This window comes from Labrus bergylta, chromosome 2 (assembly GCF_963930695.1).
Source record: "Labrus bergylta chromosome 2, fLabBer1.1, whole genome shotgun sequence".
Taxonomy (NCBI): domain Eukaryota; kingdom Metazoa; phylum Chordata; class Actinopteri; order Labriformes; family Labridae; genus Labrus; species Labrus bergylta.
Window position 1 is genome coordinate 3,372,041 of NC_089196.1, and position 21,479 is coordinate 3,393,519.

The 21,479-nt window shown below is 44.0% G+C and overlaps 1 protein-coding gene across 1 annotated transcript in view; it reads right to left on the reverse strand.

Annotated features, from left to right (window-relative positions):
• The window catches only part of arvcfb (ARVCF delta catenin family member b), a 264,318-nt gene that overhangs the window by 55,536 nt on the left and 187,303 nt on the right, over nt 1-21,479 (reverse strand). The window contains 2 exon segments of the mRNA XM_065962786.1: nt 4,942-5,125; nt 18,770-19,275. Of these exon segments, the coding sequence (XP_065818858.1) occupies nt 4,942-5,125; nt 18,770-19,275 (690 nt within the window).

The following is a 21,479-nucleotide window of genomic DNA, read 5'->3' on the forward strand; positions in this document are numbered from 1 at the left end:
GCAACCGGAATTACAGTCTAGACGGGCTTGGAGACGTGAGGCATGATAACACACACACTCACACTCACTGTCTTTCACTTTTTCACCACAGTCTGTCATCCTGAGAGGAAGCCAACATGACAGATTGAGCTTATTAGGAAGTAACGAGTAGATGCATGGAGAGGGGGAAACTACTTGAAAGTTAATAATAGGTGTTCACGCTCTCAGGTAGTTGTCCTCAAACTGACCACAGCGTTTAAGCAGAGAGGATATATGTGGAAAGGGTGGATCTGCAGTTTTGAGGTGAGCTTGATTTTCTCCTGACTCTTAAAGTGCATTCAGTTTGAGCATTATTTATTTAGCTGATACTCAGAGTGCAGAAAAAAATGCACTCGTTTAAAAACAAGGAATTTGTTGTAGAAGGCTCCCCCACACGGACGTTTCCTCTTCCTATAACGATGTCTTAATTCAACATTTAAACTTGGGTTAACTTTAGTATAAAGTATCTTCTTGACTCTTATTCTCAATTTCAGATTGATCATTTCTGTAAATTGTGAGACTTCACATCGTTGAGGTGACATAAACATGACATTTTGAGTTGTCAACATTGGGTGTGTTTACCTGCACTTGAGTTGCTCAGTTTAGAGTGGGATTTTTTATTATCATGTTTTTGTGTTTGTGGATCAAAACATCAAATCCTGATTTCAGAAACCTTGATAAGCTCTTACCCCGATTTTGAGAAACCAGATTTTGCTACCTGTTGAACTCTGAAAGAAACCAGGACACTGTGGCATCTATACCCCTTACCCCACTTAACAGCTGCTGACTACCTGTGTAGGCGTGGCCTCAGGCAAGTGACATAGCAGCAAAACAAACATGGCGGAGGCAACAAGAGTGTCTTATTTCTGTAGCAACAGTGACAGGATGACACCAGTCAGAGCTGAGGACATGTTGTATATTTGCTATCCCTCTGGGGCACTGGAGACTTAGCGGTTAGTCCACATGCCCAATGAATGGAGGCTGTAGACCTCCAAGCGGGCAGTCCGGGTTGAATCCAGCCTGTGGCTCCTTCCCCACATGTCCTTCCCCAATCTCTCTCCAATGTTTGACTCCGACCTTTGTCCTGTCTCTCCAATAAAGGCATAAAAAGAAAAAAAGAAAAAAAGCTAAAAAAATATATATATATATATATATATATATATATATATATATATATATATATATATATATATATATATGCGCGCTGATGCTCTCTTCTCCTGTTGCTGGAAATAAGGAAATATCTGCAACATGTTGGTGTTTAATACTGCTGTGCCTGCAATAATCCACAGTGGTCTCATTTTTCCAAGACATTAAATTTGCAGCGGTTTGTGTTGGTAAATATCAACACAAAAAGGCGCCTGCACAAATAAGAAGCAGTGATCAGAAAGCAGGATTCTAGTATTTATCATGTTTATAGGGATATGAATCACCAGGTTTCTCTGTGTGCATGTACACACCAGATCCTGAATATGATCAGGACCAGAATAAGGCTCATAACCAGGATACTCAGGTCCATGTAAACACACTCATTTAGACTGACTTCGAATAGCACTGACAATGAATTATAAGTGAGCATGACTATTTGTTTTGACAGAAAGATATTCAATGAGAACACATCAGTTAATTGTTTTAAATCAAAAAACGAGATCACAGAAAGTGTGACGGGTTCTTGTTAACGTCGTTGCCCATTCTCTGAATGCAGGACCTCGAGCACGCTCAGTGAAGTCATACAATAAGGGAATTAATATCTGTAAAAACAAGGTCTTTGCAAAGTGACTAACACATCATCTCAGAGCCCTTAGTGTATGTGTGCAGGGTTTAGTACGGGCACAAAGAACTCCCCCTAAAGACTGAAGCAGACCTTCAGTTCTCTAAACAACTGAACCAGAGAGGGGGGTCAGCAGAATGGCCGTGTGAGTCACACATCTTAAGCAACGAGGTACGTGGATGTGGAAATGGAGAAGTTAACACCACTTTGGATGACTGACCTGAGGACAACTCAAGGTTTCAGTTGCAGTCACTGAAAATAATCGCAGCAGGGCAGTGTGACCGGTCCAGTGAGGGGATTTAAACTTTTTATATGAGGCTGACTTATTTAGAGGTTCATGAGGTTTCTTCCCAAACAGTGCTAATGTGGGCGACAGTATCTCAGTCTGTATGACTATAGGTGTACCTGACAGTAATCATATAAGTGTTAACATTTTTTATCTAAATGCTTTAATCACTATGATTGAAAGATGTTCTTTTATAATAGCCAAATAAGTAGAACTATTTTTTGACGGGGAGGGATTGAGTTGTGTTGCCATAGAATGAAGAGACCTGATTTTTGGCTTGCATCTCCAACCCAATGTTGGGTCAAATCAACCCAACCTATAACCCAGCAGCACTAACCCAGCATTTGAGTTATGATAATAACCCAGCATTTTTAAGTGTGTGGGTTTGGAGATATGTCGCTATCTGTAAATCTTAATATAACCACATAGTAACAGAGCTCTCATGTCTTGTAGGTTCCTCTGGATTGTTGGTGGTGACGGCTGCTGCTATGTAGAAGCCCAGGAGGTCTTGTCCCGGCAGCAGAGGCCAGGCTCTCCAGTAGACGGAGCTCCCCCAACCTTCAGCAAGGTGATCTTGCACTACTACCACCAGAAGTCCATGAGGTCCAGCCACCACCATTGGACTGTGTCGTCACCACAACCACGCCGTCCTCATTCATGCACGGCCTGCTCTGACCTTCACCTCAACAGCGAGGAAGTGTGAACAACAGGAACGCCAGGGAGAAATCTTTTCTGCATATTTTCCCAGATGTTCTTTAGTAAAGTGTCTCCAGATAACACTTGTTATGAATCGGTGCTATACAAATAATGATTGATTGATTGATGGAGCCGGATGGTCGTTGGTTCAAGTCCCAGAGTGGACCAAAGTATGGACGTTGGTCTGGTTGCTGAAGAGGTGCCAGGTCACTTCCTGAGTACTGCAGGGCGCCCTTGAGCAATGCACTGAACCCCCAGCTCTGTCTGACCCCCTTTGTAGCAGCCCCCGCTCTCTGACATCTCTGCCCTAATGCATGTGTGTGTAATTCAGGTCTATGAGTGTGAGAAACATGTCTCTCAATAACAGAGTGTAAAAACCAAAATTTCCAGTCTGTGATTATTAAAATATGTTTTTTAAAATATGTGTACATGTTGTTTTTCTTACCAATGACATGTAGTGTAAACACCAACACACATAGTGACTTGTAGTCATGAGGTAAAGATTTGCACTGTGGGCTTCATTCAGCTTCTCTCGGCCTTAACAAGCTGGAGACTAACTTCATTTGTGTGATTATTTCATTCTAATGTGTTTAGTTTGCAGCTAATGCTACTCATTGGCCTCGGGGTGGAGTCAACACAAAGTTACTCAGCCGTCAAAAGACTGACAAGAGGCCGACAGAAAAACTACTCAGCCATTAAAAGACTGACAAGAGGCCGACAGAAAAACATTTACAAACCGCATCCTCAGAAAGAAGCAGGCAGACATCTTCGTTTCTTCCTTTTCAACATTTCTGGATGTAGTCAGAAGAGAGGGGAGACGTTTGGGGAATGCCTTTCATGACTTTATGTTCACTCTAAGTCATCCAATAATCCTCCAGCAGACATGGAACATACTTCACATACAGAAAGGCCCAGGTCAGGACGGGAGGAACAACTCATCATAAATCCTCTTGGAAACAAAAGAACTTGAATCCGACCCCGGGTCAACAAAAGCAAACATGTAGTCTCGTAAATGTCACACCTGCCTCCAGCTACAACTGGTGTCTCAGTAAAAAAACAAACTTGAAAGGTCTTTGGGCCTCATTCATTAAATCAAAGCGAGCCAGCTGTGTCTGCTAATAAAACGACAAATCCAAGATGGAGGATATGTTCTGGATTCTCTGTTTAAAGAGTTTTATAATACGGGTTTATTTTTTGTGCAGGACTGCAGCTGATGATTATTTAGCCCATTTCTTAAACTATGGAGTATCTTCCTCAATTAGAGTCCTCGTTTACACCCCCTACTGTTTACATTTGAGAATGACAAAGAAACATAAAGCCCAGTGTATAAGACAAACTTTTAATGTTCTTTCATTTAAAACATGGCTGCGTCTTATAAACCAGAATAAAATGCTCAGAGAGGTATTTTTATGGCGCTATAATCTATCTGAAGCTCAGCCGTCACCATCGCCAACTGCACGCAGATCAGGTTGGCGGCAGAGGCACTGCTTGTCGACGGGCAAGGCAGGCAACTGCTTGGGGACCCGGACAAGTAAGGGGCCCCTGAGGGCTCACAAATCCACAGCAGCTACCCAAAATGTGCAAATTTTGCAATGATAGTAGGAAACCTCCCTAAGGGGGCCCCATTTAAAAGCATTCACTTTCATTGCCTTGCAATTGCCTTGTGAAAACCAGAATTTGTCAATGGAAGTCAAGCAAGAAAAATTAATAGGAATTATCCGTCTACAGGAGGGAAAAATGAAAAAGGAAAACGGGGAAGAGGAGTAAGCGTCGGGACAATGACAGAGATTATGGTGATAAATGTGGGTTGAAGGGCCCCCACTAATTATTTGCCTGGGGCCCAAACAGACTCTAGAATCGCCACTGGTTGGCGGCGAAACATCTTTTCTCCCCCATGAGATCGTAATCATGCATTTTGAGAAAACAGTGTTTTTCTGTTCAGTAAATACAGCATGTGGAGCGCTTTGAATGAAAAGACTCCTCAGTTACAGACAGTACTAGAGAGCCCCCCCAAAAACAGACTCTGTCTTATATATCAGTGAAACTTTTAGTTATTTGGATCACAATCTGAAGGTAGAAAGACATTTGGCTCGTGGATAAAAATACATCCATCTCTTTCTGATTCCTCAGTTTTTCCCCAAAATGTAAAATAAAAACATTGCAGTCGTACCTGAGGCATCCAGAAGTGTTCTTGAAGACTGTGGTCCACTCGGCGTCGCGGGGCTTGGAGTCCTCGTTGGGCTCGTACTCCCAGCCCGAGTGTGGGATGATGACCTCGTTGGTCAGGGTCTGCAGGCCGTGGTTGATGATCACCATCTTCAGGGGCTCGTAGGACGACAGATTCCACAGAGTCCCTGAACAGAGCAGAGGAAGGAGGAGGGGGAATAAAAGTCAAATAAGAGGATCGAGATCAGGGTGAAGTGTGTTAGGATTATTGAGAGGAGGATACAAGAGGAATAACATAAGAGAAATAAGACGAGCGCAATGCAGCGAGAGAGCTATATTTATATATTTTGGGGGCAGGAGTTAAGTGAAGGGGAAAGAAGGGATTTGCAGAAAGACTGGAGCTGAGACTGATGCAATCTAACGACAGCTGTAAAGCAGGAAAACATACTGTACTCGCAATCAAAACAATATGGGCAGTAAAGCACAAAGCGCTGCATCGCTGGTTCATTAGACGAGAGTGATATCAACGGGCTTTATTGCGCTGTGTACAGACATCACAGTGTTATGGCTTTTATTACGATCCCATGAGAGCACAGCTGACAGACCACCACTACACTGTAATCAATACTGAGTTTACAGAAGACAACGCATCACCTTAATGCTTCTGTAATCATCTCATGATATTGCTTCAGGACAGTTCAGTAACCGTAACTCGTTCATCTTAGACAATTCTCGAGCGGTATCAGTGACGGTGTGAGGCGGCACACAGACGTCGTGTTTCCGCCACCTCCTCTTTGTTTTACAGACAATCAAAGCATTTTTTCTCTCCACCTGTTTGTCTCTGTGAATGTGAAGCTCAGTCTGAAGGGACTTGGGTTGGGAACCAGAGGGCCAAAGGTTCAAGTCCTGCAGTGTGTGGACCAAATCTGGAAATTGGTCTGCCAGGATGTCCTTGAGCAAAGCAAACCTGGGACTTGAACCGGCGGCCCTCTACCACACCCGCAGGCTCAGGAGCGCTGGCTGTGGGAAGCCCCCCCTCGCTCTGACGTCGCTCCATCAGTGCATGTCCACAGGATCCTGTTTGTGCGTGTAGCATGTTCAAAATTGAATTTCCCCCTTGCATTGATATATAAGTATTTCTTCTTCTTCTTCTTCTTCTTCTTCTTCTTCTTCTTCTTCTTCTTCTTCTTCTTCTTCTTCTTCTTCTTCTTCTTCTTCTTCTTCTCCTGCTCAAACTCAAACTCCTGACGGTTACCAACACAGACAAGGGCAGTTAGACAAAAAGCCGAGAGGAACAACGTTTTTAGCAGCAGAGCCACTCCTCAAATATCAAAGGCTGCTTTAAGGCATCATGGAGCTCTCTGTAAGTGAGGCAGACGACGCTTGAAAGGAGAAGAAAACTTTAAGAAACAAAGAAATAACTTTAGAGTCCATGTTTGACAGGACAGAGATTCTGTTTTCATACATTTTTTATAAGCAAACTCTGTGACTTTGATCACTTGTTATCGCTCTCCTTTTTATTCTCTTTTTTAATTCAGACATTTAGCAGATAATCAAATGGAGCAGTTAGAAGCAAATGACATGTAAGTGCAAAGTTGTGCACATAAGAAGTGTGTTATGTTCTTTTAATGGAGCTCAGTTTGAATGTTCCTTTATCTGTACAGACGACTATCACTGGTCTGGATTACTTTGATGAAGAGGAACATTTTAAGGAAAGTTCTGGATTGACTGGGAGGCTTGTTCTAACAGTGTTTTCACGTTAGGGACCAGGGCCCAGATTTATGTGTACTTGAGTACAATCTGCGGGAGATGTGAACGCAACCGTGCTAAAACCAGGACGTGGACCGTTTTATGACGTAATTCTAAACGTGTCTCAAAAACTGCTGTGGCCCGTTTCATCCTCTGAGCTGCACGGTAGACGAGGAATTAGTAAGAGGGTCGCTGCTGTCTTGCAAAAATATCCATAGTTAGCGGGACTGACTCAGCCTGCGAGTGGTTGCCATGGTTGCGTCTTCTTTTTTCTGCTTTTTGGCGGATTTGCAAATAAACTATGTGCATACTGCCACCTGCTGTATCAGACTGTGTACAGAACAATGTTACTATTATGAAAACAGAGCAGCGGGGGAGAGGGGGAGGGGAAGGGGTGGGGGGAGTAATCGAGCTCAGGTACGGTACAAAAAAATCGTGCCTAATATGAAAACGACCCTGAGGTGATTTATGGAGGTTCGTCTTTTCTCCTCAGAAGGTCCAGGAGCTTTTGAATCTCAAAGATATGTAAATCAAGTCTGAGTGTTAAAAGTCTGATTTCAGATATGACCCCGAGAAGATAAGGCTCCTCATTGGCTCAACGGTCATCACACTCACAAATGCTGTCTGTGGCGGTCCACACGCTCAATCAACAAGGCCAAAATATAAAAGCACTGGATTCTCATTACCTCATCTGACATGAGAGCCTCCAATCTGACTTCCCAACTCCCCCAAACTCTCCAACACCTGCAGGAGACAAAATCCTGCTCCAAAAAAACAACGAGCAGCAGCTGTAGTACTTCCATTAAACCTACAAATGTCATTCATGTGTGTACTTTGTATATACAAATGCACTACCACAGTGCACACACACACAAACACACACACACACACACACACACACACACACACACACACACACACACACACACACACACACACACACACACACACACACACACATGTAAAGACAAACACAGCCCTGTGGTTCCCTCTCGCTCTACAATGACAGACTATTAGCAGCGCAATGGAACCGTCACACTTCCTCGCCCTTTTCTTTCAAACTGTTTCTGTACATTTTCCAGATGGTCAATATTTCCTCTGTGAAATCATGCTCTCTGCACTGGGGGGGGGGGGAGGGAGGGGCATGGAGTCTCAGCAGACAGACCCAGCCTAAAAATAAACCCAGTCCTTCTGGTGTGGTTTGCCTGGAGAAAACTGGTTTCCTTCCCCGAGACGTTGACATGAGACAAGAAAAAAAAAAAAGTCATTAGATAAATCTCAGTAGTGAGTTTTGGTGATTTTCTGAGGTTACTTCCTGAACATTTCACTTCAGTCTCTAATAACCTATAATAATACACTGTACCTTATTTCTCTCTGTGGTTACAGCCGGTGACTAGACTGCCTTCCTGTGCGTCACAGACTAGCAGACTAGCAGCTTCTCACTGGGAGGCTATGAGAGGTTTGAGCCGAGGTGTGGCTCCGCTTTGGTTCACCATAACATACGAGTGTGATCGAGGATGATGCACACACATACAAAAGACATCTTTGTAAATGGACTTGAGCGTGTATAGTGCTTTCTGACACATCGGACATGTGGTTGCAGGAGCTGGGGATCGGACCCCTGACCTTCCGATTGAGAGACGAGCGACTCTACCAACTGAGTCACATTTATCTGTCAATAACAATCAATAATCCTGCTCTCTTTGTTCAAACAGCCTCTGGATTTTCATTTAAAATTACACCAATTATTAACTGTTAATGCTGGTCGTGCTCCTCTCCGCCATCTGCCATGAGAGAACTCAAACTCCACTTTCCTCTAGCTGAAGATTTGCATCCTAATATGCACGATGGTACACTTTGCATAATGCATTTTGGGATACAATGAGTCAACTACACAGGGTGTGATTTGGAATTTGGATGGATATACTTATTGTTCTCTACAGTTTTAATCATGTAGATGAAGTACTTTGTGTTGTCAGGTTTGTTTTCTTTAATTAGTGGAGTTTTATTTATCACATAAAACTGACGACTGCTAATGGAAAAAGGCGACACACTAAATCTGGTGCGACCATTGTTTTCCATTTTTCTCTGCGTTAATGATCACTGTCATCACACACAGTCCCCTGTAAAAACAAATAATTAAAAATGACATTTTAAACATGGCTTACTCACTACATAGTGCTCTGTAGTGAGCACTGTGTGATTTCAAAAGTAGCCATTACTTCTTCTTTGGTGCATATTTTTCACTCTGCTTTAACTACAGGAAGATGAGATGGAGCATCAGCATCCAGACATGAATCACATTCATAACAAACGTGCTGTCATGGTGTGTGTATCCTGATATGATGATAGCGGGCTCATGTTCATGGCTGCCTGCCTGCCTGACATCTTGATTAGCTCCACTGCTGTGTCATTAGCATCAGCGTTACTTGTGACACCCAGCAGTCCAAACATGAGGAACAGAGTGAGCTACAGTAAGACAAACTTCTGACTGAGGGAAGTAAGTCTTCAGTATGAGAACTACAGGAGAATGTGCCACAAAAGTTATAAAACAAACTTTTTTTGTAGCTAAATTTGAACATGATGTAAAAGCCTGTTGTGTGTGGGATTAGTGTGCCTCTGATTTATACTCAGCATGTTGAACATTATAGTTTTATAGGTTCAACAGCTCATACACAACATTGGAAAAGGCCATCTTGAAGACCCTCAGCCCCCTCTGCATTCAGAGGTTAGACTTCTGCTGACAGGGAGGAGGTTCACTGTATGTTAAGAGGGCCAAATCTAACAGATACCCGAGGTGATATGTCCCATGAGGAGTTGGGTTTTTAAATAATCTGTAAGCATTGTTGCCTGGACACTTTTACTATGGACTGTTCTATCTTGTGTCTCTTATCTCATTCACATCCATCATGAGGATATCCATGGTAGTTATGTGTTAGGGAACAGTAAGGTTCTTCTTCTTCGTCGTCCTTATCTTTCTGTTTTGTAAATTACTTTGGACTAGTTTTTCATGGGGAGAATAGAGAATGGCTTTAATCTGTGTTTATTCTTGGTTGTCCGACAGTCTTAAACACATCATTCCTAAAGGTGCGCACAGAGTGGTGCTGTGTCGTCGTTAAATTACATAATAAGACTCAGGTGAAGTGGCAGCTGGGAGAGGACCCGTATGGACGCAGACTTGGAAGCTACCTGACAGCCGACCCACAACCATGAACTTGTGTTTGAAACCAGCCGTATCTTCTTATGTGATCCAACTACCTGAACTCATAGAAGAAGCCTGGGCTCGTCGCTCATCACAAAGCTGCCCGCTGCGATCAGGCCCACTCAGGTTAGGGCTAGCTTTTTATATATATGTACCAGTATGTAAACCTAATTGCCCCTCAGGGTCAATAAAGGTTTTCCAATCCAATCCAAAAATTGTTTTAAATCTATTTCTGCAAAGAAAGGAAGGAGAAAAAAGGCATTTTGCAAATACAATCAAGCTTTGTTTCACCTCTTGTGATTCACAGTTAAGAGAGATATCTTCCCTGTGTTGCATAAAGTGCCACCTGACCATGCCGTCACAGTGTCCGGCAGTGTACCAGCTGAAGCAGCGCTCAGGCTGTGGAATCAGTCAGCTCTGTGCCAGAGGGGAGGACGACGCATGTCTTTGCTGTGACCGTGATCCATCAGGTTCTACAGGCACAGCCCACAGACACGGTGTGATTTAAGATGACGGAGCGCCGAGGAAGTGGCGATTTCCATCTGTATCACAATGGTCTTTTTGCCCTCCTCTGTCAGCCTGTCAGAAGGGGGGATGTGTGTGTGTGTGTGTGTGTGTGTGTGTGTGTGTGTGTGTTTGGGTCAAGGAGCTGATACTGATACTGTACAATTGGAATGTCAAAAATCTCCTCTTACACCTGGACTGTATAAACACCACCACGACTTAAGTCCAGCCAAGGGTGACACAAGCGCAGATGCAAAATTGTTGCACTTGCAGTTAGTTAGTTCACTGACTTTAAAGAGGGGGGGTCAGCTGCTGAAAAAAAGACAAACGCTGCTGTGATGGTTATAAAAATCATCAGTTTGTTTAAGTTCTGTGTGTCTCCTGTACAAACATTATAAATACAACAGAACCTGCAATAATTATTTGTCCAGATATATTAAAATCTGAGGGTTGATAAAAGGTTTCAGAGGACAGACTGGTGAAGCAGGAGAAGTAGGTGTGTCTCTGGAGGAGAGTGGAGGCTTCAGTATGGAGGAGGTGTGGCCTAACAGCAGTTTGTTTTGGTTTCATGCTGGTGCTCAAGGGCGACATCTACTGGATCAAAAAGTCACACCTTCTTCCTTTAAAACATTATTACACTCTGGTTTATTAATGTTGTTTATCTGCCCTGAGTTGGCTGCGACGAAAACCATCCACAAAGAAGCATGAATTAAATGATTGTGGGAACCCAGTTGTAAAAGATTCTGTGATATTTTCCTGTAAACAGAGATAAAAATATCTTCATAGATTTCTGAGAAAGTCTGTACACACACGCTCCGCTTCACTCTCCCTCAATAGGGAAGGCTTATGAGGAGGAACAGGGAGATCTGATATGTATGCAGCGAATATCTCTCACTGAGTTCAGGTTTGATTTGCTTTTGTTTTCTTTGTCTTCAATCCCATCCCGCCGCTGGCTAAGATGAAGATGTACATTATTACATGCCTCTTCAATCATTTACAGCCTCAGACACGGAGCTTGACATAACACAACAAGATCAGAACGGTGTCTGTGTGTTTGTCAAAGAAAATGACAAGACGGGGAGCAAAGGAGACGAGATGTGAGATGAGTATTAACCTCCTGTTTCTCTGTTTACTCCTTTTCCTTTCCTTTACACCACCTCACCTCTCCGTCACAAATGGAGGGAGGGGTGGAGGGACTGGGACCAGGACTGGGAACGGGAATGGGACTGGAGCTGCGGCTAATTAAATTTTCCAGCCACCACTGGCAGGCATGTTGCTCCTCTAGCAGGGCTATTAGCTTAGTTCTGCCAATTACCGCTTTCCTCCTCCTCCTCATCCTCCCCAATGTCCTTCCCCTCCTCACCACTCATGCCATCCATCACACTCTCAGTGCTGAAGAAGGAGGGTGACACAGTTTGAAAAAAAAAAGGGAAAAGGAGAGGCCATTTGAGAGACATGTGAGCAGAAAGAGGCTATAGCAAACGTCTGTTAAAGGAAGGGAAAGAAAAATGTATATGTGTTGCAACGACCAGAAAGCTGTTAATTAAACGGGGAGGGCTTGGCAAAAGGTGTACGGGGCACACACATACACACACACACACACACACACATACACACACACACACACACACACTCACACACACACTCACACACACACACACTCACACACACACACACACACACTCACACACTCACTAACACACACACACACACACACACACACACACACACTCACACACACACACACACACACACACACACACACACACTCACACACACACACACACTCACACACACACACACACACACAAACACACACACACACACACACACACACTCACTAACACACACACACACACACACACACACACACACCCACACTCACTAACACACACACACACACACACACACACACACACACACACACACACACACACACACACACACTCACACACACACACACACTCACACACACACTCACTAACACACACTCACACACACACACACACACACACACACACTGTTTCAGCGATGATGAACTCAGCAGGTTGTCGTTTGGATGGAAATGGAAGATATGTGTCCTCCCCTCTGAGATGACTGCACTGTATTCTAACCCTTCAGAGGGAAATGTCGCAGAGGTTTTGGTAGGTGTATAGTGTGTAGTTGTGAGTCTGTCCTACACAACAGCACACAAAGTGGAAACACTCCACATGTACGTCAAAACGTTCATGTGGTGAGAGCAATATCAGAAAACATGAAATGCAATGTTAATAAGCTAAAAATATAGACATATGATGTGACAAATCATGGAAGCATTCTGGTTTCTGTTAGCAGTGATTTGGTCCATTAGCTTTAGCAGACATCCATGGTGTCAGGAGAACAGTCTGTGGATCCCATTGGCTTTCAACTACACCCATTTAGTTTTAATTAATCTCCATATACAAACATCTGCCAGCAAATCCAGTTAAAGTTAGGGTTGGTAATCTTCAAAAACTAGCATGATTTAGAAAGTAGCGTTCCCTCTGTGCTCCCTCTAAAGCCACGCCCCCTCTCTTCCATGCACGAGCGCCGTTGCTCCAGAAATGGACCTCAGCTCATCTCTTACATTGTGTAGAAACTACGTCATCTCATGTCTCATTCAGCAGTAAGTAAACTCACAGTATAAACTCCTAAAGTCATCAGTGACGCTCTTTGAGTGTGAGCTAGAGCACACAAGAGGTAGAGAACGAGCAGGGAGACAGGGAGGCGTCTGATTGGTTCATCAGATTGGTACCTCGTGGCAGACATTGGTCAAAGTTTTTACAGGATTACAACTGCTACAGATGACGGATTTTCTTTGTTTCTTTTTCAGAGAACCTGAGTTATTAATTTCTGTCAGGACCTAAAGACAATTTACACCAGCATCTTATAAAGTGAAACTGGAGAAAATTACCAACCCTGACTTTAACAATCAGCTCCTGTGGGCAGCAGCTCCTCTAAACACAGATTCCATCCATCGCTGCTCAATAGGGATGTTCCTATTCGACTGATTTCATTCGTTTGTTAAAGGAAACTAAAATTCAGACTAAAGGCCTAGTCTACAGGTAAGAAAATTTAGCAAAATTTAGCATGTTTATCTAAAATAGTCTACAGCTAAACCGTGTTATTTTTGCAGAGTGTGCCTAACATTAGCAGTGCTAGCAATACCAGCTTTCAGTCCTCCCTGCAGCTTAACTTCTACATGGCTGTGCTAACTGTGTTTACTCATTCCTCTGCTCGATGTGCCAGTTTAACCTGGCACAGCCTACATACAGCCTTATCTGCACTTTCTGTATCAAAACACAGAAAACCCGCTCTGCTCCTACGAGATGCTAACTGTCACTTTGCTTGTTTACATCCGAGTAGTAGAGCGAGGAGAGCAGGACCATTAAGTGAAGCTACATAGTTGCAAAGTTATAAAAATAATAATAGTTATAGCTGTTACCAAACCGTTTGATCAGGTCAAGGACTTGGCCACTCTGAATGCATCTGTCGGTTTACATCAAGACTCTTAAATACCAAAGAGTAAAGTTTCAATTGCAATCTGCTGACATTCAGTATTTATATCAGATACATAGAGACAGAAGTACAAAAGCAGAGTTCTGCCCCTCTCTACCAGGCTAAAGGTGGCTCTCTGTGCTTTCTGAAAGCTGCGTCACTAGAAACAATGCATGATCGTTACCACAGCAACCCAACAGATAGGTCTGTGATGTCTGCACGCCCCAAACCTGATCTGATCACTTAGTGCAGACAGTTTGTCCCAAAGATCTGATTTTAAGATAGATCTGATTTTCCTGCACTCTGCACAGAACCAGAGTGTCAGTCACCCTGAGCATGATGGATGTGATGCACTTTGTTTAAACACGTACTTATTGAATACTCATCCATCAGTCGTAGCAGAGGAACACTAAGTGACAGTACAGAGAGTGTCACAGAGGTGCTGCTCTTGATTTGATTTGTTCTTCAGAGTCCAGCGGCTGGCAGGTGATTAAACATTGAATCATAATGTGCTGCCACTTCTTTTTTTGGGGGGGGGGGGGCGGGTAGTTCTGGATCATTGAAAATATAAAACATGATCAATAGTGTGTACATCCAGTTTATGAGCTGGTAGAGATTTTCTCATTTTGATTGTTCACAGCAGCGAGAGTAAAGACGTGCTTAATGACACTATTGATCTCAAAGTCCCATCAACTGACTAAATAAACCATTTAAGTAGAAATTAAAAATAACAGTGCTGAGGCACTGAAACGGGTCGCAGCCAGAACTGATTAATGCAATTAAACCGGTCTGAGCTTGATGGTAAGATGGAGCTTGTAAATTTAATTTCTGGTCTTCTGACTTCTCAAAGTGCTTTTTCACCACAGGTCACACCTACACATTCACACACTGATGGTAGAGGCTGCTGTGTGAAGAGTCCATCAGAAGTAACTCATTCATACACATTCACACGCTGCAGACGAAGCAGCAGGAGCAACTTGTCCTGGGTATCGAACCCCCAAACTTCCGACTGTTCCCGCGACAGACTCTACCACTGATCCACAGCCGCCTAAAATGATGAGAACACTGATTATAATCTGAAAAATAAATCAATAATCCGTGATACAATTAAAATAACTTTATTTATTTTTTATGATATGTTTTTCTGCAACCGTGCGCACCTGAGAACGTATAGGCTGTGCACTGGGTAACTTGTTGGCTATTTAGATTAAACCTGTTTATAGCCTATTAGCATAGCAGGTAGCATAGCAGTACAAAAATAACTTTTCTGCTGCTATGAACAGAAACATTCAGGTACCAAGATGAGTTTTTCAAATGTACATTCTCCACTGGGAAAATATTTAGTATTCCCATCGTCTTTATGCTACAGCACTACTGCCAATTTTGACACATGTTAAGTGTTTAATGTTTCACACTGTTTACAGGCTTCACCCAACACTTGTCTATTAATTCCCTGTGTAAAGAGTTCTCAGAGATCATCGGGGGTGAACTGTAATGCACTTAAAAAAACACATTTAGGCGTTAAGACTAAATCAGCTCCTTAATAATGCTGCATGAATCAGAAAAATAACCACAGACTCTTGGCACAGAAACTCGTGTGTCTAGACATCGTCTCTCCTCCTTAGCTTAAATGCCTGCCAACTTGCCCGACATGCATTTTTTCCCGTCCAAACAGACAAAGGCGTGCAGCAAAGCACCTGCCTGAGCGTCAGTCCACAAAACTCAGACATCTCCTGCAGGAAAAACAGCAGACACAAATCCGCTTAATAATCTACATTTCCAGAAGAGTTGGGGAATGGCCGCAGGGCACAAACAGCTCAGAGCCTACCGGGAGGGGAAATAGAATTACTCTGAACGGTACAAAGCACTAAAAATATGAACGACTGGTCCGTCTGTCTTGTGTGTTGGAAAATAAAATCACTTCCACGTCAGCCGTTTCCCCCCTGCAGAAAACAGAGCTCTGTGTGGTTTTACGACGAAAGCTAAAAACTCATGGACTAAGAAAAGGAGCCTATATTTAAAAATCTATATTTAATGGAAGAAAAACACGGTCAGCTTTAACCACACAGGCTGAGGCTGTAAGCTGAGCTTGCATTGTGACCAGCCTCTATCAGCGAGGCCAGAGCAGTGGTGATGGAAACACAGAGTGAGAGAGAGACAAATAGGAGAGAAGATAATGAATGAAGGAGAGGGAGAAAAAGAGATTTAGTGAGGGGGAGGGAGGATAATGAGTGAGAGAGAGGGGGAAAAAAAAAAGGAAGCCTCCCTCCGTTCTGTCCTCCTTGTCTTGTGGTGCAGGGTTATTTTTAGCTCCGATGGGGAGCAACACAGTGCTGTAAAGGCAATCATTTCTGCTGCGGCACAGCCATCGCTCACCGCGACATCTCTGTCAGAGCAAAGGCAGGCTACACACACACACACATGTATGCACTGCACTCATTCATGTATGTACAATACCATTCACCAAGGACATGAGGTAAAAGTATCAGAACCTCTGCACTGAAGCTGTCAGAGGCCGATAACTTGTATGGATTTTCCCTCTTTAAGGCCACAGCCTCACAGATCTCCACAGCATGACATCCAGATCGAATCCATCCAAAGTCTCCAAAACACAGCTTGAAAAACCATTCTCCTTCCCTAAACTGGAAAACCACCTAAACAGAAAGCCCCCTTCAATGTCTTGTTGTGATTTTTTAAAAGGCCAAGTTTCCAACGTGCTTCTCATCTCTCACACACGTAGCCTCAAAACAGAAAAAGCCCTCTTCTCAGATGATGGAGCATGAACACCAGCGTCTGTGTGTAAGGTCAAATCAATCATGTTGGGGATTAGCCTGGCTCTTGAAAGGACACACACATGCAAACATGCAACACACACAACTGAAGACCTTCACCTGATGAAGGAGAAGGAAGCCAACATGGCACCTACATCAATCGCTCCTCTTAAAGGGTAATCAAACTTGTTTCTTTACACGATGCAGAAACAGGCTTGTTCTTCTGAAAGTGATGTTACCTATTTGATTAACACAAGCTCTTGCAGCCCTTTGACCCAACCTCCATATTTTGAACCCTAAGTTGGTTGAAATAGGGTGAAGTTTTCTGACATAATAATAAAGTCATGTGTCTAAAAAAAACAACAGAAAACGTGCCTCCTAATATAGTATGACTCAGCCCGACATCACTATGCACAGTATTGGATTAGGGCAGCCAACTCACTACATCCCTGGCTGGAATATAAAAGCAGAGTTTGCGGCCAGGTATTGGAGAGGACTGGCAAACTAAACTTCAATCATATCCTCTTAAAAGGCTTCAAAGTAACACTTTATACTTCCTGTATGTGAGAGAGTTTCAGCAGACTCAAAGAACACTACATTTAGTGGAGACGACGGCCAACAGGCTCAAAGATGCAGCTGGTTTTAGACCTCTGACAGGTCAAATGTAATCATGAGGAATATAAAGACATTTCAGAGCACTTCTTTCAGAAGCTTTCACCCACATGAAGAGAGACACTTTAAGTGTTTTTGATGGTTCATAAAGTGCTCGGATGGAAAGTTGTTCAGTAGAACTAGAAACAGGAAGTGTGGAGAATTATTTACTTGGATATTTCTCTGACGATGATACTTATATTACAAACCGGCTCACTGCATGAAAACTCTGTCTCAACACTGTCGCAAGAATAAGGACAATAACTGACCAGCTGTGCTTTTCATTCACCTCCTAATGGAGAATGTGGTCTTGCTAACGGTAAAATTTGTTGGGTTGGCAAACATGCAGATGACAGACATCTACTTGAGTAGTCAGAAGTAGAGCTAGACCGATTAATCGGCATGCCGATAATATTGCCCGATATTAGCTTATTATGTGACTATCGGTATTGGTTAATTTTATTGCAGATATGTGATGATATTACTATTTTTATTCACCAGTCAATCAACATTTAATTTGAGTTTCATTGTATTACACTAGCAGTTCTCTTTCACCAGTAGAGGGCGTTATATGGATTACAACCAGCATAATAACTCTCCAGAGTGTCAAGCGGTGATGCACGTTCATCCGCAGTTACTTTCCAGTTGAGTGACCATCTTGACTTCGTTTATCTTTTTCACAAGTGTTTGATAGGGATAAACACAAAAAAAATGTGTATATCTAAATCTATCTATCTCTACAGAAGATAGAGCTCAGAAAGATATTGGCCAATATATCTGTATCTCCCAAATATCGATATCCGTATCGGCCCTACTCCTGATATTTTAAAGCTGGTTTTGTGCTTGACAAATAGATTCATCTAATGCTGAGTCTTCATATATTTTATATAGAGTCGCTGTTAGTCTCAGCAGATTGTCCTCCAGGAGCCCTGAGTCATTATTTAATATAAATCAAGTCAATCCACCGAGTCAAACCATTTCAGCACATAGCCGATCACTGTAAACACTGACACTTGCTCTGACACCAGATGGCAGAGCCCTGTGGTCAGTGAGCGTGCAGGACCGCTGAGTTTGCCCATAAAGTCAGAGCTGAACAAGCAGAAGACTGGGATTCAATTTCTGTTGTTTTCTGTTTGAAATAATGACTCTGTTATGTCACTTTTCTACCTCACACCGTGGCCAGTAGGTTGAGCAAATTCACCTGACACTGTACAAAAACACTAACATTCAGTGGGTGGTGGGCGCTAATTTCCAACTCTGGTTTGACCACACCTGACATCACAGTGCTTTCAGCTACAAAGGTGTGTAAAATCTATGAATGTAAAGGTGTGGGCCCTAACTTACTGAAGAAGGCCTCTGGTCCAAACGTTAAGTTTTAATAAACTTCCCCGAGATGTTGAGAAAGTGTGCGGGCGTAATAATGAAACATTTATTCTTACCGGTGATGAGCTCTCGTACTTCCATGTCATTAGTCTTCCTCAGCAGGCGGACGAGGCCCGGGATGCCGTCGCAGTTCTTGATGGCCACCTTGTTGTCGTTGTCTTTGCCATAGGAGATGTTGCGCAGGGCGCCGCAGGCCTTTCGGTGGACCTCAGATTTGGGGTGGTCCAGCAAACTGACCAGAACAGGAATCCCCTTCAGCTGACGCACATCCTTCTTGATCTTGTCATTCTCGTAGCACAGGTGCTGCAGGTAGGCGGCGGCGTTGGACTTGACCGGGTCGATGGGGTGCCCGAGCATGGCGATGACCTCGGGAAGGTCCGGATCGCGCCAGCGGGGGTCCTTGCGGATGCTGTCGATGGAAGGTGAGCGCCGGCCTCCCATGCGGTCCAGACTGGCCATGCTGCCCCTCTCCGGCTGAGCGAGCGGCGCCGAATACATGCCGTGGATGTACGGGTGGCGCTCATCGATCAGCTCGGCCTCAACAGGGTCATCTGCGTACCCTCTGGAATAAGACAGAAGAGAGGACGGTGAGGACAAGGGGGATGGACAAGGTAAATGGAGGGTGACTCATAGAGATCCGTCTCAGAGACGAATTAGGCACCCGGGGGAAAGACTTTGAGAGAAGCCAAGTGAGGTGAGCGCCGCTGACTAATGAGGGGACAACAGAGGACAGGGTGAGTGAGAGGTGAGAGACGTGGGCGATGGAGGGGAGAAGGACGGTTTGCGGGACGACATGATGATATGTGGCTTTGGATCTCTTATTAACGGGCCTGTCAGAGGGACCGTGGCGGCAATCCGCTGCAATAAGAGTGATATGGTAAGCAAGACTACTTATTATTCCTCCCTGTCAGGTGGTGGCAACAAACGTGTCAGACTTGAACAAACAAAGTCTTAGAGAGAGAGAGAGAGAGAGTGATTGAGAGACAGGAAGAGACTGCACAAAGAGAAAAGCAGGCGGTTCGCAAAGAAGACTGAGACATAACAACACCAAAGTAAAAGCTTTGAAGAAAAGTCTTGTGAAGTTTTTTTGTGTTTTCTTTTTGTGTTTTTTTTTCAGGAAGCCACCACATACAGTGGAGAAAGAATTTGAAGTCCTCTCCCCGGAGGGAACAGAGGAACGAGCTGAGCTGTGCTGTCCCCCCAGGGGAGGAGTCTGAGTCCCTGTGATGCCCCCGGGGGCTCCCTTTTTCTCACAGCGCTGAACACTACCATGCAGTTCCTAAAATGTTAATGGGCTTCTCTCTTGGAGTCTCTGCTAGCATTAGCCTCATTAGCATTGCTTCTAGGGATTTCAGCAGTGTGCTCATATTGATGGAAATAAGTGTTAGGGGGAGAGAGGGTTTCCCTTCGACTGAATCTCTGTTACCCCGGCCTCTCACAGTCTGTGATCTGCACTCTTGGGGTTCTTTCCTCCAAAGGCAGCCTCATCAATCGTCCACCAGAACCACGGCTGAGAATATCACCGCTGAATCCCAATGACGGATCATTTGTAGCTGGAGTGCAGGCAACTTATTCTACTTGAGGCTCTGCAGTCGTTAGGGGGAATATTTCACTTGTAGAGCCCACTCAAAGGGAGGAGACAGGGAGGCACATTTCACACTGACTGAAAGTTGTAGTAAATATATATTTTTTAGGAAGTTCTTCCTTTTTTGAAAACGCACCACCGAGTCGGCTGAAAGGATGTGAGAGTGTGCGGCGAGGGGAAAGTTATGACACGGGGAGAGGAATTTAATTAGGGTTGTGTACTTCTGCACAGCCCTTTATCATCATCCCCCTACCAACCTAGCCCACAGTTTGAGACTTGTTTATCCTCGTTACATAATCCAGCTGGCCTCCTCTCACCATCTTTTGATGTATGGCGGTTGGTGGTGCAACAAAATGGCGGGCCAACGCCGGCGGTTGGCGGGGAGCTGTAGACCGAGCTTTAATTTTAATGAGTTTTATGTTAATTATGTGTTTTTACAGTTCTTCCCAGGCATGCTGGGAAAGGAGGGAGGAGGGGGGGGGGGGTGCTCTGCTTGCCATCTCACCCCTGCTCTAGTGTATTCCTCTGCTGGTGCGTCTTTTTTTACAGCAGCCTCGCAGCAGCAGATCTGCTTTTATGGCACGACTTTGAGCATTTCACTGCCAGGGAAATCGATACGAGATGAAGTGGGGGTAAAAAACTCCTGCTTGAGCAGTGTAACGAGATGCTAAATCCCCTATTCAGTTCGATGGAAAGGAGATTAATAGCGATGGAGTGAGGCACCTCCGTCTAGTCCCCTCTGACGGGGCTGAGCGGCTGCGGCAAACTTTGCGGGACAAGTTTTGAGTGTCGTGGGCATGTGTTAGGAACAGCTGGGCCTTGTTCACTAACTCCCTCTAAACCCACCTGAACACTTTTACAGCAGCACTACCTCAGAACTGATTCTTACATTTTGAGAGCACTGCTCAATTGTTTTATCATATTAATTTCTCGCTGCTTCTCTATTTTTTAAGATGTATTTTTGTGCCTTTATTGAAAAGATAGGACAATTGATAGAGTCAGAAATCTGGGAGAGAGAGAGAGAGAGGGGAACAATATGCAGGAAAGGAGGCACAGGTGGGGTTTGAACCCGGGCCGCCCGGTTGGAAGAGTATAGACTTCGTACATGTACAACACCGGCGCCCCTCGCTGTGTCTCTTTAAATCCTTAGTGTCCTCTGCACACAGCACCGCAGTCTCATG